The 16389-nt window shown below is 41.8% G+C and overlaps 2 protein-coding genes across 2 annotated transcripts in view; one reads left to right on the top strand and one right to left on the bottom strand.

Annotated features, from left to right (window-relative positions):
• The window catches only part of STARD9 (StAR related lipid transfer domain containing 9), a 113951-nt gene extending 104111 nt beyond the window's left edge, over nt 1-9840 (top strand). Inside the window, exons 25-34 of the mRNA XM_055793754.1 lie at nt 36-233; nt 1009-1189; nt 2121-2267; nt 2904-3009; nt 3631-3773; nt 4382-4446; nt 4535-4740; nt 5132-5211; nt 5614-5772; nt 6822-9840. Coding sequence (XP_055649729.1) covers nt 36-233; nt 1009-1189; nt 2121-2267; nt 2904-3009; nt 3631-3773; nt 4382-4446; nt 4535-4740; nt 5132-5211; nt 5614-5772; nt 6822-6923 — 1387 coding nt within the window. The 3' untranslated portion in view covers nt 6924-9840. The remainder of the gene's footprint in view (nt 1-35; nt 234-1008; nt 1190-2120; nt 2268-2903; nt 3010-3630; nt 3774-4381; nt 4447-4534; nt 4741-5131; nt 5212-5613; nt 5773-6821) is intronic.
• A 241-nt stretch (nt 9841-10081) lies between these two features.
• CDAN1 (codanin 1) overlaps nt 10082-16389 on the bottom strand; it is a 33559-nt gene continuing 27251 nt past the window's right edge. Inside the window, 5 exon segments of the mRNA XM_055793764.1 lie at nt 10082-11860; nt 12600-12707; nt 13423-13625; nt 14816-14879; nt 15263-15370. Of these exon segments, the coding sequence (XP_055649739.1) occupies nt 11735-11860; nt 12600-12707; nt 13423-13625; nt 14816-14879; nt 15263-15370 (609 nt within the window). The 3' untranslated portion in view covers nt 10082-11734.

Here is a 16389-nt window from a genome sequence, read left to right as displayed (position 1 = left end):
CACATTTTGTTGCTCTAATCATGTTTCCCCAACAGACACATGAGGACTATTGAAACTCTGAGGAAAGAAAGGGAAAAAAGGCTGCAAAGATACCAAAGAAGCCGAAGTCTGAGTCCTCAAAAGCATTTAAGTCTGTTGCAGACACTGGATGCAAGTCAGAGGGATCTAGATCTCCCCAGCAGACGCCGAGAATATCTGCAACAGCTGAGGAGAGATGTGGTAGAAAATACCAGGTAGGGCATTACGAACCTCTCTTTCGGCCTGGTGTACGTTAACTGTTCACAGTGGGTGCGCATTAATGGTTCTTGCTGACATCTGAGACTTCTGTGACAGAATTCTTCTCAATGCAGAAGTGTTGAACTTTGCGACAGAAAGTGCTTTCAGGAAAAACGTGGCTGATTTTAGAAAACATTCATTGAAATATTCTGTCTAGTTTATTTCGGTCCATAACAAGCGTCTAATTTGTTTTATGTGTATGATTTATGGGGACAGCCAAGTATTCGGTCTTGACTCATTACAGACCTGTCTGTCTTCTTACTCCTTCACATACTTAAAAGCCAGAGGAAATAGCTTCATGTTAAATATCGAAGAGTTCTGCAACACTTTACCGTTTAGAATTTCTCATCCTCCATCATATCCCCTGAATGACTTTTGCTGCCTTTGAGGAAGGTCAGGAGACAGTTATTTTCCCAACACAATTATTTTGTGTGTGATATGCCAAAGTGGTAACCTTAGATCATTTGGAGAGCTGACTCAGAAACCAGTGCAATTTCTGGAGTAATCTCAGTGGTAAACTGGACTTGCAATCTGAATAATTTTCCAAGGTTAATGTCTGTGCAGCCTTTAGTGAGCAAAGAGAAACTTTTTGGAGGCTAATCTGGTGGGGTTTACTTGCTTTTCTGGCAAATTTTCCTGTTCTGTGTTGAAAGATTATTTTCTCATGGTATTTTGTCAGGTGGCCTGATTTCAAGTAATTATGTGTATTTTCCCACTTACCTATCCTTACAGAGTTCAAGAACCAAAAAGAAGCATTCAGCATCCTTCAGACATTGAACTGTTGCTCCGAGACTACCAGAGGGCACGAGAGGAAACCAAAACTGAAATTGCACGAGCTAGGGACAAACTTCGGGAGAGAGCTGAGCAAGAAAAAAGGCGCATACGGGAGCAAATATTTTCTCAGTTACAGAAGGTGAGCATTACGGAGGAAACCATTACGCGTTCTTCACATCAAAGCATTTTTTTAAAAGGCCTTGTTCCATGGCTAAGTAATTCTCCTGTTTGATATGCATCAGCATAGAAAACCCAAAGAATTAAATGCAAATTTGTGCTTTAAAAAGATCTCAGTAATACTGAATGATAACATTCATGCTTCTGAACTACATCTTCCTGAAGCCACATTTTATGTGCAAGAAACCCTAACGTTTTCTCATTGGATCAAGCTTACACAGCCATCCTGTGGGGCATCTGCCCAGTCCATGGAAGAGTTTTGCTAAATAAACTGAGTTTATTTCAGTATGTACTTAAACATACAGGTCTTTTTTTTTTTTTTTTTTTTTTTTCCTGTTTCTCTTTTTAGATTGTCTTCCATGTGTGTTTTTGTCCTGTACTTTTGGTTTTTTCTTCTGCATTTTGTTACCCATCTGGCACAGCCCAGGCATATGCATTTTTCTCCTGGATGCAAGGATGTGGGGGTGTGTCTGTTCTGCCCCGTTTCTGACTATACTTTCATGCAGTAACCTTTGTCACTGCCTGACAATGCAGCTTCAATCACACCTGCAGACCTCCTCTCCTCATTCGTGTGTATCTGGCATAAAATATGGTGAATGCTTATTTCATTGCTCTGCACCCATTTTCCATTGCATTTTCCCTGACTGCCAAGTTTTACAAGGGTGTTTTGCTCTATGGCTTATATAATCTTAGTCTTTCAGACGAGCCCGCTTATTTAATACTTTCTGTATGGCAACAGCTTTTGTCCTGTCAACACTACCTGAATGAAACGACTTAACTTCAGATTATTCTTCCTTCATCTCTTAGTGCTGTTATCATTGTTTTGACTAGCTGTTGTGCAAGGTGAGTTTTGCCTGGTGTTTTTGTTTGTAATACTGTGATACCTATTACAGGAAGAAGCAAGGCTGAAGACTCTTGCAAGTACAAGTAGTTTATGTACAGACTCCAGCCTCAGCCTCTCCTCTGGCCCAACATCTGGTTACAATAGCAGTAATACTGCTACATATACTGCGAGTAACCTCAGCAGCCAGGAAGGACAGGTGAGAAACAGCTGACTTGTGTGACTGATGTCTCCTGATGTTTCAGCAATTACAGAGATAATGTAGGAACAGAAGCGGGTTTTTTTGAGATGGCTCATACTCTGTCACAACTATCAAACAGGACAAGTTTCTGTCACTAGTACACAAGAGGGGTGACACGGGGTGGAGGGAGCACTGCCATGTAATTGCAAAGGACAGTGGCACACTTATTTTTTCAAGGGGTGGGGGTTTTTACACTCAGATAAAAACCAGATAGTGTTGCTATTGCCAGGAATGGCACTGTCTGTCAAATGTTTTGGAAGCAACAGGCCTTTTCTTGTGATAAACAGAACCCGATATTCTCAGTGTGGCTCCCTCAGTGATGCACACACTGACTTAGGAGTTTGTGTATGTGAACACGGACCTTCTTGAAGTTACAGTTTGGAGTATGCACCTGTGCTAGCTCCTCACACTTGGTTTGCTAAATTTCCTGAGTCAGGGTATCATTTCATAACGAGGGGAAAGGCAAAGGAGTTACCTTCTGTTAAAGAGAAGCTTCCAAGCTTGTAAGGCACATTTGCTACAACTATTCCATTTGCTATGTAACATAATTTATTTTTCCCACTTCACACCCACTTCTGCTCTTTCTTAAATCAGGTTTCTTCTGGAAATGCTTTGCTTTCAAGAGATACACGAGGTCGTTCAGCTGTTAGAAACAGTCAGCTTTATGTGCTAGAGCAGCTGCAGAAGGATTCAACATTTGGTAAGAAAAACATAAGTCTGCTAATATTTTGAGTTGTATCGCAAAGCCTAAATGAGATCTGTCATTTATGCAAATCAAAATCTAATTTGATTGTAGGTATCTTGAGGATGTCCCTACCATTGCATGACTTAAGAAAAATACTGTTACCAGTAGTCAGAGCTTGCTTAGAATTTCATGGAAAAGTAAATGGTGATTTGGTCCCTGTGAAGTTGGTCTTTTGATCTGGTGATGTCAAAGTACATTGTTCTGAGAGGCTATGAGGACCATGCTTTGAATGAACCAAGGAAGCAGGCGGGGCAGGGGGGGGTGTGGGTGCTAAAGATGCAGCGAGTATAGGATTGTACGTGCAAGTTCTTATTTTTATCCTCAAAACCGATGTTGCTTGCTCTTCTTTAGGTTATTTTAATAGCTTGTATGTGGTAATAACTTGTTAAACTTGAGTAACACAAGACGTAACTGCAGTGCAATTACCAACACCAGACTGTCTAGAAAAGGGATGTTACTAGTCCTTCATCTGGATTGGGTGCTCCAGTGAAGGGTTTAAGTCCTTACAACTGCAGAATAGTGGTCGGTTAACTTTTTTTTTTTTAAATTCCTCTATGGCTTTTTTGTTTCCTGCAGAAGCCGGCAGAATTCAGCCACCCCTTCCTTCTAGCAGCATCAGCTGTAGGTTCACTCATGGATTAACTATTTCTGTCAGCTCCTCTTCAACAAAAGGATACCAAGATCTATCCAAACATATCTTGGCTAATGCTACCACTGAGGTAAGTAAACAAGCAGTTTTCACTTATTCTCTACCTCTTGCTGGAAGTTCTGGCAAAAATGTGTGGGACACGCCAAGTTACCTGTTTGTCAGTTACAGAGACACACACGGGATGATTTTAAATGGCAGGGGAAAGTGAGCCAGGCTGCAGCAGTGGGTGCGGAAGAGACTGCTGCACGGCAGTTGAAATGTTTGAGTGAAGTGGCTGAACTCTTTTAGTGTCCATAAATTCCTACGACATCCAGTGCAGGTTTTATGTGTGCGTGTACGGCAAGAAGTGAGTGTGCAGCTGGAAGGAAAGCATACCAACTTTGTATTTCAGATCGGGTGGAGTCACTTCGTCATTTGGAGATACAGGCTCCTCCCGTCTCCCATTTTCTCACAACAGTTTAGGCTAGTATACAGGCTACATTTTATATATATTCTCCTTCAGCAGAGAGTATGGCAGGTAAGTCAGCCTGGCTGTTAATACTCCCTAGGGATTACTAAGCACTGTAAAACCATTTGTGGTAGGGCCTGCTTAGAAGATTGTGTAGCAGCATGTAAAAGCTGAACGCAGTTTATACAGCTTTCTCTTACCCGTACATTTGTCATTGTTTATTTTCTAAGGTAATGGCAGCATGCTCTCATAACCTGAGGAACCTCTACACCTGCCAAGCCGCAGCTGGTTGGAAGTAAGCTTATGGCAGATCTTTACAATGGAAGGCCCTTCCATGTACCTGGCCCTTTTGTGTGCAAATACCCTTCGTTTGTCTTTGACAGATATCAATGTACAGAAAAAGAGGTGCAGGTTTACTACAAAGTCTTCCCTTCAGCAACAAGGCACGGGTTTCTGGGCGCAGGAGTGATAGAAAGACCTCTTCCCTATGTGTGGGGACTAGTGAGAGACCCTGGCAAAAGGCATCTGTATGACAGAACTATCAACACCGCTCGAATACACAAGAAGGTAACCAGCCATATTCAGCTGGGTGAGTATCAACGCGAATGGCTGGCCGCCATTAGCATTGTGTACTTTCTCAGCTCAGGTTGCCAGCCAGGGAGAAATTTAGAGGCATCTTACTTCATTTCTTCAGGTTTGAATAAACAGTCTCATTATTTAATACAGAAACTTCAGGTTTGCAAGACTATTCCAAAGTAAGGATAATATTAAACACGTCTTGCTGCAGAAGCACAGCTAGAGACAGTGGTTTAAAAATAAAACCAAACCTTAAGTGGCTTGAAAGAACATCTTAATGACACATTATAGCATATTAACTAGAGCTCTGCTCTTTAGCAACAAGAAATCAAAATAAAGTATGCACGTGCATTTAAGTCTAATTCCCCATGTTTTTGGTTTTTTGGGTGTTTTTTTTTTCACAGTGTATTTAGTGACTGATACCTCCCTGTGCTACCTAAAACAACCCCGGGATTTCTGCTGCATTACTGTAGAAGCCAAAGAGGTAAAGTGAACGCTCCCTCTGAAGTGTAGAGGAATAATTGTTTTGAACTCATGGTTCGAGGACAAAGGAGAGAAGGAAGGAAAGTCCATGCTCACGTTTACAGAAGTGACAGTGTAACAGGAAGAAAAGCCACACTGATAGGGCAGAAGCGAACCATAGCTAAAACAGCCTCGTGAATGACAGTCACCAACCAAGCCCCTTTTTAGGCAGTAACAGCAGTGTAGCAGTATATTCTGGTTACAAACATGCAAGAGTATGACAGAAAGTTATTTCATAAATAACATGAGAAATATTATTTCTTTTTAAGTGATCTGAGAAATATGCCTCATGGCAAATAAAAAAAGTCTTACTCTATGCATAAAAAATTTTCAAATTGTCATCTTTACACTTTGTCACACGCAGGAGAACTTGTCCGTCTTGGCTATTCAGTCTGTGTATGATGCATCCATGCCTCACCCGTGTAAGGAAGTGGTGAGAGGGGAGATTTTGCCAAGTGCTTGGATACTGGAACCTGATGTAGTCAATGGAAGAGATATCACCAGAGTTATTTACATGGCACAGGTAAGGTTTTGCTGTATGTCCAACTGTGAATGCAAAAAGCTATTATGTATCAGCCATGAAGTGACTAAAAGTCACCTCCACGCTGTTACCTGGCACAACGTACAGCAATGCAGACAGAATCTTACTGGGCTTGTGCTTACGCACATGGTGAGCCAGGATGGAGGGTCTTGTTTGCATTTTCATCTTGCTGTGGACACAGGAAGTCCACCTCAGGTTATGCTGTTTTCAAAATGCACAGAAATACTTGTTAACTGTTTCTAACTGAAGTCATTCATTCCTCATGCTTAATAGATGCAAAAGAGAAGTCAAGATGAGGACTCTAGTTAAGAATAAGAAAATCCTGCCATCCATTTATTACAGACTCATCTGAAATGGAGGCTCTCTTTGAGACAGTGGTACCAAGTACTTAAAAATGCCCAGAAGGGAATACCATAGGTGTAATTTCAAGTGCTCATCTGAGAGCTAAATGGCATTAGTCCTTTAAACTTACCTATTTAAAACATGTTTTTAAAATACAACTCTAAAAGTATTATTTTTTAATTAATTAGTATAGGCATTTTACAATGCATACTGTATTTTAAAATTTTATGTGCGTTTTATATTGCATTTCAGTATACACACATACATTTTCATAACACTGTCTCAAACAAGCAATATTTAAAATTAATATTTGCATATTTTTAGTTAAATATGATTTTATCTATATAGTATGTAAATAATATATAATATGTATTTGTAAATAAGAATGTAAATTAAATAATTAAAATATATTTAGATAGATTAAATACTTAAATATATATTTTAAGCTTAAACTCAAAAGCAGCATGGGCCATACTGCTGAAAGTAACATCAAATAACAAAGCTTTGAACGTGTATAGAGTAGGGGGAAGGAGACGTTATAAACCACACCATGACGATAGCACTTGGCTCTGAACTACTTTTGCGCTTAACACATACTTGCAACATCAGAGCTGTACCAGGCTGGAGACATGTTTTGTCCAAAACCAGCTCCAAAGCCCAGCGTGCGGCCTTTCTTCTCATTCCTGCAGGTGGATCTGGGTGCCCCGGCTATCCCCGCAAGGCTCCTGAGCTCCATTGCTAAGCGGCAGCCTCTGGTGATTGCTCGACTGGCACACTTCCTTGCTAGTTAGCATCTGGCACAAAACTGGACGCTTAACAGCGGCTGAAAGTTCGCGAAGATTGCCACAACACTATGCAGCATCAGTGCAAACCACCACACCTCAGGACACAGTTTTACTGCGCTGCAGAACTAGGTGCTTCGAAATAAAGAAACCAAACTGACAGTTGGAAACAGTGACACTTTGTAATTAATAGGGAGTAATACTGAGTAATCAGCTTGTTTCTAGAATTTAAATCCTGCTCATAAGAGTAGTAGCTCCAGCATTTTTCCACACTGGCTTTTTCCATTGGTCCTTCTACGCTTACCCAAATGCATTAAGAGTTGAAAATCTAGCCTGGTCATAGTCTTACTGCACTTCTTTGTTCCTAACATGACCAGCTGTCTCACTGCAGCAAATACAGACTCTTCCCATTCAATACCTCAAGGTATTTCTGTTGTTGAACTTGGTCCAACAATCCTGCTACCAGGCTTTATGTGTTTGTTCCAACACACTCCCTTAGTTTAGTTACACATTCCTAAAATTGAACAGAACCGCAAGTATCTGAATAACTTCATGTAGTTCTTCAGCACAACAGTAAAGAATCACTTTAGATCTCTTATCTAAGCAATAAAAGCTGCTATGATATGCTTTCTGTAGCTCAAAAAAGCCCCCATTGTTCAAGAAGCTGTTGCACTATAAATTTGTCAAGTGAGAAATACGTATTCAAGTATCCACCTTACCAGAGTCAGCATCTGTACTTTAACACAGTTACTTTCAGTAAAACTTGTGTTTTCCCAGCCTCCAGTGAAGTTAGCTGCACTTCTCACCTTTGAGTTCAAGAGCCAAGATCTGCTTTGACTGTACCTTTGCACAGGTGTAATTCCCGCTCTCAGCTTCTATGTTACTTCCTGTTCCTAGGATATTAAGTTTTAAAAGAAAAGATAATAGCTATTTTAAATTGATATTTAAGAAAATAGCAGTTTTGAGACATAACAGCCCCAAGCTTCCCCCCCCAACTATACCAGGTAGGATAAAACCTTTCACTTACAAATTTGCTTTGTTTTATCTTTAGATGGTGATGGTTACAATCTTAACGCCAATATAGTACTGGTCTCTTTTGGTGAGACTCAGCCTTTTCTTAAAAGCCTGCCCAACTGAGTCATGGCATGGTTCATTTCAAGCGTCATGCATCTTCCATAGCCCCTCAAGGAAAAAGGGGTGACCTGTCACAAAGTTTTGTGCAACTGAGCAAAAAAGATGGCTTTCCAGATTTAGAACCTGTCACACAGTGTCCCCGCTTCTGGTGGAACCCAGGAAAGGAAGGGCGAAGGTAGCAGTGCATTAGAGACGTAAAAAAAGTAAGCAGAAACAGCAGCACAGTGTGTTGGCTCTGTCCCCAGTGCTGCTCCCATGGGCTTCCAGAGGAGGTAGGGGAGGTCTGCATCCAATCCACAAAACTTTGCTCAGTGCTTCGCTTTTTCCCCCTTTTATTTTGGACATGGCACTAAGTGATAAAGCAGTTTTTGTAGGAAAAACATCTAGGGGGACTCCTGTTGATCAATGGTGCCTGTGAAGGATAATGTCTTATTGTACAGTGCATCAGATGTTTATTTTTATATATACATAAGATTTTTTTTTCTATGTTTACAAATTAAGTTATTTATATATGCTTGTTTTGAAGTGTTTTTATATGCTATCAAAGCTAAGTTTTATTTTTATCAGTAGTGAATTAATGTAACTTTTTTTTTAAACAATCGTCAATTGATACTAAAAAGCCTATTTATATGAATGTTTTCTTTTGCAAATACAACATTTTATGGTACGTGTTAATGTACGGCATTGGTTTGTTTGGAAAGAATAAAAACGCAGCAGACAGCTAATTTGTTAAATTACAACAGGCAAAAACCAAATTCCTGTAAGTTACTGCTGAGCAGTAGATGATCAAACCAAGTGTATTGTACCACCTACTATTGCATCTCTGCTCTTAATCAAGATTGCTATTTTCATATCCACAATAAATGGTATTTTCTACACAAGGAAACGAGCCCCGCCTTATTTTGCTGCAGCTAAGATACCCACCTATGGAACTGGGCTGGATGGAGAAATAGCATAACGGCTTGTGACAGAAGACGTAGGTCTCCCAGTTACTTACCTGTGGAGGAACATGCATGGAACCAGCATCTGCGGCACAGCAGCGAAGCAGCCCGTCGCTGCTGAAGTTTGGTAGCCACGACCCCGTGCCTTGTCCAGGCGAAGGGGGTTTTGTATTGCTCTGAAACGAGGCCCTGGCTGGAGCGTCTTCCTGAGCGCTCCAGGGTCACGGGACCAGAAGGCAGTTCGGACAGAAGGGCGCGGGGAGCGTGCAGCAGGGAAGGCCGCCAGAGGCAGGCCCCGCTGACCCAGCTGGCTGTGAGCTCGCTCCCTCCTGCAGCACCTCTGGCACCGCAGCTGGAGCCGCAGCGCATACAACGCCTGAAGCGCTCCACCACGAGGAGCCTACCAGCCCAGGGGGACCGCAGAGCCATGCGCCCTCCTGAGCGGGGCCCGCTGCTGAGTATCCCTCGGCACCAAACAGCGCGCTGCACAGCCGTTCCTCAGCTTCAGTTACAAAGTCAGGTGTCCGGTGTTACAGAGCAAGGAAGGCCGAGTACCGCGGGATGCCCAGGAACTAGAGCAACCGCATCAACCCGGAAGAACACGGAAACAGAGGTGTCTTACCTGCCGGTTCCCGCTGAAGAGCTGCCTGCCTTCTGCCCCATCGGGCACAACTGTGCTCTCTGGACACAGCAAACTGCTCCTGGGGGGTTGGTCACCTTTTAAATTAAAAATTCCAAGCATGTTGTACTAGAGAAGAATAATTCAGTACATAATTGAGTACGTGAAGACAGCTGTAGCCATGGTATCTATGCAAACAGCTTTACAATAACCAAATAAAGTCAGTTCCAGAGCTGAGAGCACCTTTTTTACCATCGCAGATTCCAGCTGCTTCCCCCTTCCACTGCCTCCATCCCCCTCCTTTTATAACAAAATGAAAGTTGTATTTCAGTATAAACAAAGCAGCAGCAGGCCAGACAAGCAATATTACTATACTTTCTCTGCCCACTGCTTTCTGGCAAGGCAATTTTTTTTTTTTTTTACTTCACCCCAATACAAAGAGGTTGTATACCAACAGCCTGAACACAAACCAGGACATTTAATCATGTTTATTATGACAAACAACAACGTCAACAAACACCTGCAGCAAAATGTCACATAATGCTCAGCCTCAGGGAGCAGGTATGGTACGATTACTTGCTATTTCAATTTGTAGTACCATGTCCTTGCTGCATACACAGCATGCTTACACTTTTAGGGACACTGTGCTTCATTCATATCAGAAAGCCCCTAAAATGAGGTACGCAGGTGCAACATGCCAAATCTTCCAGTGCACTGCTTAGTAACCGAGTCAAGAAAACGCTCGGTACAGTTCAGACAGCCGTGTGCCTCTGTGGTTTCTCTATCTGTATCACACACATTTTACCAGAAGCCACAGTTCTTCCTAATTAGTCCTATTTGTGGTTTTTCTTCAGTCATCAACTGCAAGACGTTACCTTTTCTCACCTTAGAGAAGGAAGAGGTTAGTTAATTAGCAAGCTAAAAAGCCCTGGGCTTCACTTTGTCTAAATATTGTTCTTACATAACACAGTATTTGCTTTCTGGAAAAACCTGCACTAATAGGACGCTCCCAGACAAAAGGCAGCAATATCCTCACGGCTACGGGGAGGGGGAATCCCATGAGACAGCAAAGAGCGTCTACTCATACTCTGCTCACAACCAGCAGTGCCTACCACAAACCCCAGCTTAAAGAAATACTGGGGGAGGGGGCTCGGTGCAGTGTGAACAGGAGGTCACACCCGTGGTAATCTATCCACAAGGGCAGAGAAGCAGAGAACACCCGTTGTCCTTCACAAAAGGGATTCCTTTCAAGAGCAGCCCTCCAGGGGATGTCACAGTGCTCTTGTGCTGCTTTTTTGTCTGCTCTTCCAGGCTGTAGTTTTCTTGCTGCAGCATTTCCTGTATGATAAAACCCAAACTCAAGGCAAGAAGGTTTATAAAAAAACAGTGAATAGCAGCCAGATGCCATTTATGTTCACATACTACAAAAGTGTCTTAAAAATACTGCCTTCAGTAAAAAATATAAACAGATATTTTTCTCCCTTATTTCTGTTAAAAACCTCAGGAAATTACAAGTTCTGTTTCCAATGAGAGATGGAAAAACACTTAAGCATCTACATCCTTTAAGAAAGATGCCATCAATGTTCTGGTGTATATATTTAATATGGTTTAACTTTTAAAATGAGCCTTCAAAAAAATTAAACCTTCAAAACTGAGCTTACAATGAAAAATAAATACAGGCTCATCTCCATGTCATACAGGTTCAGCTTTTCCCTCCCCTAGGCAGAGTGAGAAATCACATTTACTTAAGAGAAGAGACAGCCACCAGGAAACCACCTCTCTGACCATGAAGTAACTTCTCCACGTGAATTGCTTCCTGGCTTTGGTCACAGCCTGCTGCTGCGCACGTACAAAACGTGTCTCTGAGTCTAAAAAACGGCTGCTCTGAGCCACGATCAAGGTGCTTAAAGGACTTTTGACTTGGAGATTCATTTGCTCATGTAAATCCTTCAGCATAGCATCACCATGGCAAAACATCCATGAACAGAAAGACCAGTGCAGGTTTTGCACAGTGACCCCTTCTCTGCGGTACGCTCCCAGCAAAGAGCTCACGACGCATTCTGAAACACTAAAAATTCCATTTGCATCTTCATTAGTAATTTGTGCCCCCAGAGAGTCCACCTCCGCTAACTCTGGGCTGTCACAGCACCTAGAGATTGTCTGGTCAGCTTGCAACGATTAGTCCTGGGCTCTTCTCTACGAAGTTCTGATACAAATGCTCTGGACAGTATTTCCAGTTCTTTTAAGAAATTCTGTAACAAACATAAACAAACCAGAGAACCCTTATTAACAAATGTCAGCGAAGAGGCTTACCTAATTTTTCTAGTAAAGAACTTTACCAGGTTAAACATGTTGACGGCTTTCCAGCGCAGAAACCTAGACAAGCTACAACATTGTTTGTAAAGATGAATGCTCGTGGGTCTACATGTTCGGACTCTCCTCTAAGCCCCACAATCTCCTCAGAGGAGATCAATGCCAGTTTGAATGGTTAAACATCTCCAGTATGCAAGTGCTCACCAGCCTTGAAACGCTCTCCTTTTTTAGCAAGGGTGCTGGGTGGTCTCCTGCATTTGGACTCTGGCTAGAATAGTCCCACTCCTCTCCCATTCTGGTGGTAGGAGGCAAAGAGGTTTAAATGCAAATCTGGTCGATGAAGACCCAGCCCGACACGTCATTTTCAGCTGGAGCACGGCAAACACACTCAGGCTAGAACTGAGAGCTGGCAGCTGAGCCAGCTGGTCTCCAAACTTTGTTTACAATTTTCTTGGAAATGTTTGCCCTGCATGGCAATGCTGGGATCCACACAGGTACAGCTTTCAGCTGAACACCTGTAACAAGCCTGCTGGAAGCCACTGCTTCTGCGGCATTCAGCAGGAACTATAGATAGGAAGGTTACGGGTTTCATGCAGGTGAAATAAAACTACAAGGATGGACTGTTTATGTAGCTATACTTCTTATTTCACTTCTTGTTCTCCACATCTAATTACTTACTGAAGACCAAGGGAGCTCTCTAAGGCCATGCAAGCAACTCTCTATTTCATTAGTTCTCATTAGGTCATGTTCTACAAGTCCATGAAGCATGAAAAGGAACAAATCCCACTGCAGAAGAGAAAAAAAAAATAAATCAACAACTCAAAAAAAAATGGATTTTGTGATCGCTTCTTTAGACCTACATACAATTCATGTTTTTCTTCTTGGATCAGAATGTGTAAAAAAGGAGCAAAAGGAGAAAGCACATTAATAATCTGGGTGTGGCAATGAAGGACACCAAAGAGCAACATCCAAAATGAGGGAACAAAACTCCTTCAGTTCCTACATTGTATCCTAAAGTCTCAAAATTTCTCATTCCCAGTTTCCAAACACACCAAGTATTTGATCCCTGTGTGTTCCAAGAAGAGCTTGAAAAACTATTTTCTTACCTTCTGAAATAAACTGGGTTTAGCCTGCAACTAAATTATTTTCAGCTTCATAGTTGAGGATCTTATAACACCAATACGCATGCAAAAACGAAAGCTGATAAAAGATACATGAATGCAACCAGCGTCACACGCATTCAGTCCTCGATCTCCCAGGCCAAATGGGCCATTTGGCCATTTGTTCCTAAATCAAACAGTCCCCCCAGACAGGTATCAAACACTAACAAGTAGTACGCAGCTGCCTTTTTCTCTGCCCCTGCAGAAACACCAGCTGACAGCAGACCCAAGTCCTGCCGGCCGCGTTCGCACAAGCAGCCCGTTAAGGCTGCAGGCAGGCAGAGCTCCGAGGGAACGGACCAGCGATAACTGGCAGCTCCACAGGTCGGATTAAGCTTTACCTCTCGCTGCTTAACTCCTGCAAGGTAACTGATGTTCTTCTCACTGAACATCAGCTGCACAGGAACAGGTGTCCCGAAGTCCTCCTTCCAGACAGAAAGCAGCAGTTTTAGAAGGCCATAGGTGGGATTACTCTTTACATGAAGCCTCTCGGAGCTCTTCTCTGGGGACTTGGTCCTGAGACTCAGAGGAACACGACCTGAAACTAAGAAAAGGAAGAAAAGTGAACTTCTATAGCTGCGTTATTTTCCTTTTACAGTCATCATCTTGGTCCAACAGCACATTTTGCATAGCTGGTATCTAAACAATCACTGAAGTAAAAACACCTACTAGTGTAAACCAGTGAACCTAAGAGGGCTGTAGTTCAGAAACATGCAAGATTATAAGCTTTGAAACTATTCAAACAAGTGTTCCATAGTAAGAGATTTATACTACTCAGATAAAGAATACCATTTTGTTGGCATATAGCCCCAAGCCTTGAAAGATGACTTAATAAATACAAGTCAGCCTAATGTTTAATAAAAGAGGGCCTAGGTGTTACTTCAAAGGAGAGGAGAGTAACTCAGTAAGACAACATTTAAATCTATAAACAGATTAAACAGTTGCTCAGTTTTGCCTATAGGCAGAGTTGCATAACTTCATACAAGTGAAAGTAAAACTGAACGGTGTTTAACTGCAGCTAAACATACACAGAGGGAACATACCAGATCCTCCTTGGTACAGTCTCATGGAGCGGGGCAGATTAACAATGCTACCCCCCAGAATGAAATTTCAGTATATTCAGATGTGAACTGCTTTCTGAAAGAATGAACCATGTATAAAACTTCTTAAGAAGGTTCTAAACTCAGGACATTAGAAGGTTGCCAAATGAAAACACACCTGCATCCAGATCACTAGCTCCCACTGAGAAAATTATTGTATTTAACACATTAGAGCAAGAGGGGGAAAAAAACCCCCTGAAAACACTCACCAAACTGACAATATGCAGAAAACAAGTTACTTCCATTCTCTCCAAAAAGAGCCATAAAAATATAATTCAAGGGAACAGGCCCTTACTTTTAGGGGAAAAAAACACTCAGCTGCAACTTTTCTGAGGTGGAAATACTGGAAAACGTAACACACGTTTAAATGAAGGTATCAATAAATAACAATGGAGATGTGAACAAGAACACCGGACCTGAAGGACGGTTAGTCACAGTATAAGGCTGTTTAGCAGAAGGTGGAAGGGAATAAGACCAACCACTCAATCTGACAGAAAAAAAATCTGCAGACTCAGTGAGAGCAAAAAGAATCAAACATCCACGAACTCGAAATACTGCAGTCTCTGACCCCAAGGACTTAAGAGAACTGTAATAACAGATTTCCGTCTTAAATAGCTTATCATGACTGACTTACCTAGCAAAGAAGCCAACTCAACCGTGCACTTTGCCAGCTGCTGTTCTGATGTGGGACACATAAACTGGAAAATACAAAAAAAAAGTTGTATCTTTGTCCCCATACTGCAAACTGGACAAAACAGGGCTTCACAAGGGATAAAAATATCAGAAAAGAGCAGGCAATTTACAGCAAGAAGCACAGAGCTGTAATCAGGAAACCATTAAAGACTGAAAGACAAGAAAAGATCATACATGAAAAGGGGACCCACAAAGGCTAACTTGAAATAACAAGCAGATCTACAGTATAAAAAAAAACAAAACCAGTTCAACTTCGTCACATTTGAGCTCCAACAAAAAACACTCAACTGAACTCAACTGTGAGGCAAGGGAAGCTAACAAGTTTACAGGTACGGAGAGAGCTCAAAGCAGTCCAAAGGGAGTTTTGTTGCTTTTTTACTTCTTCTACCTTTCTGCATCGAAGTGTCTGACTCAGTCTTCCTAGCAAGCACTCCAGCCAGGCGTAGTCAATCACTTCACCCTCATCCCGTGGGCCCACAGCAACACAGAGCACATCCTTGATAAAAAAAGACAGCAGTAATTCACCTATTAGTAACCTGCACTTCCACAAACAGATTGGACCCTTGATAAAGCAGTTCAGACAGTCCTCAGGTCCTCATTAAAAAAAAATAAAGTAGCAAAATTAAGCTTGTATCCTACTCACTTCAAAAGACAGATTAAAGCTGATTTTTTCACAACCTCACCTAGGTCTGATTTTTCTACCATAGTTCTCGCTAATGTTATGAAGTCAAAGTCAACGTCAACCAGGGCAACCAGTTCATCCTTCCTAAAAGAAACTAGCTCCCAAAGCTCTTGGTAGATGTGGTATCACAGCAAGCGAGCCCAGGGTAGAAGTGCTACAGAAATGCAGAGTCCTCTTACATTGTCAAGGTAGCTTCAGTGTCAACACAAAGCTGAGTATGAAGAGCGCTAACAGGGTTACGGTGTGAAAACTGGCTTAGACAATTTTCATGTGGTAGTGCTTTCCATCACCAGCAATTTACCATCCAGTATCAGAAATCCAGGATGGAAAACAAAAGAAAAAAAATTTAGAAGCTGTATCTCAAGATACTGGATCTTCAAAAAGCAACAGTTTATTAAAAAGGCCCTTGGTTTCCTCACTTTACCTCCTCTTTATTTTAGCTCAAGCAAGAAAGCATTAAAGGATGTGTAGTCATTCTTATACAGACGCTGGGAATGGCAGTGAGATCCAGTATCATTGCTCAAACAGACAAGAAACAGGAAAAAAAAAAAAAGGCAGAACATGTAATGGTAAAAAAGTGAGGTTTTTACAGTTCTTTTCCTCACGGGTTACTCATGCAGGTTATATAACTGCATGATTTTTTTAAAAAGCATAGCCCTTTTAAAAGCCTGGGAGAAAAGACTAAAATGTAATTTGAACCAGCTCGAGTAGAAAATTGTTTAGACCTAAGGCTGAAATTAAGCCTATACCATCATCACCTTTTTAAGATACTCTGGTTCTCCCTTACTGTAGCTGAACAAAGGTGCAGACGCAGACTGGCAAAAGTCTTTCAA

This window comes from Falco peregrinus, chromosome 1 (assembly GCF_023634155.1).
Source record: "Falco peregrinus isolate bFalPer1 chromosome 1, bFalPer1.pri, whole genome shotgun sequence".
Classification (NCBI taxonomy): Eukaryota; Metazoa; Chordata; class Aves; order Falconiformes; family Falconidae; genus Falco; species Falco peregrinus.
The sequence above is the reverse complement of the archived record's forward strand: the minus strand, read 5'-3'. Positions and strand labels throughout refer to the sequence as shown.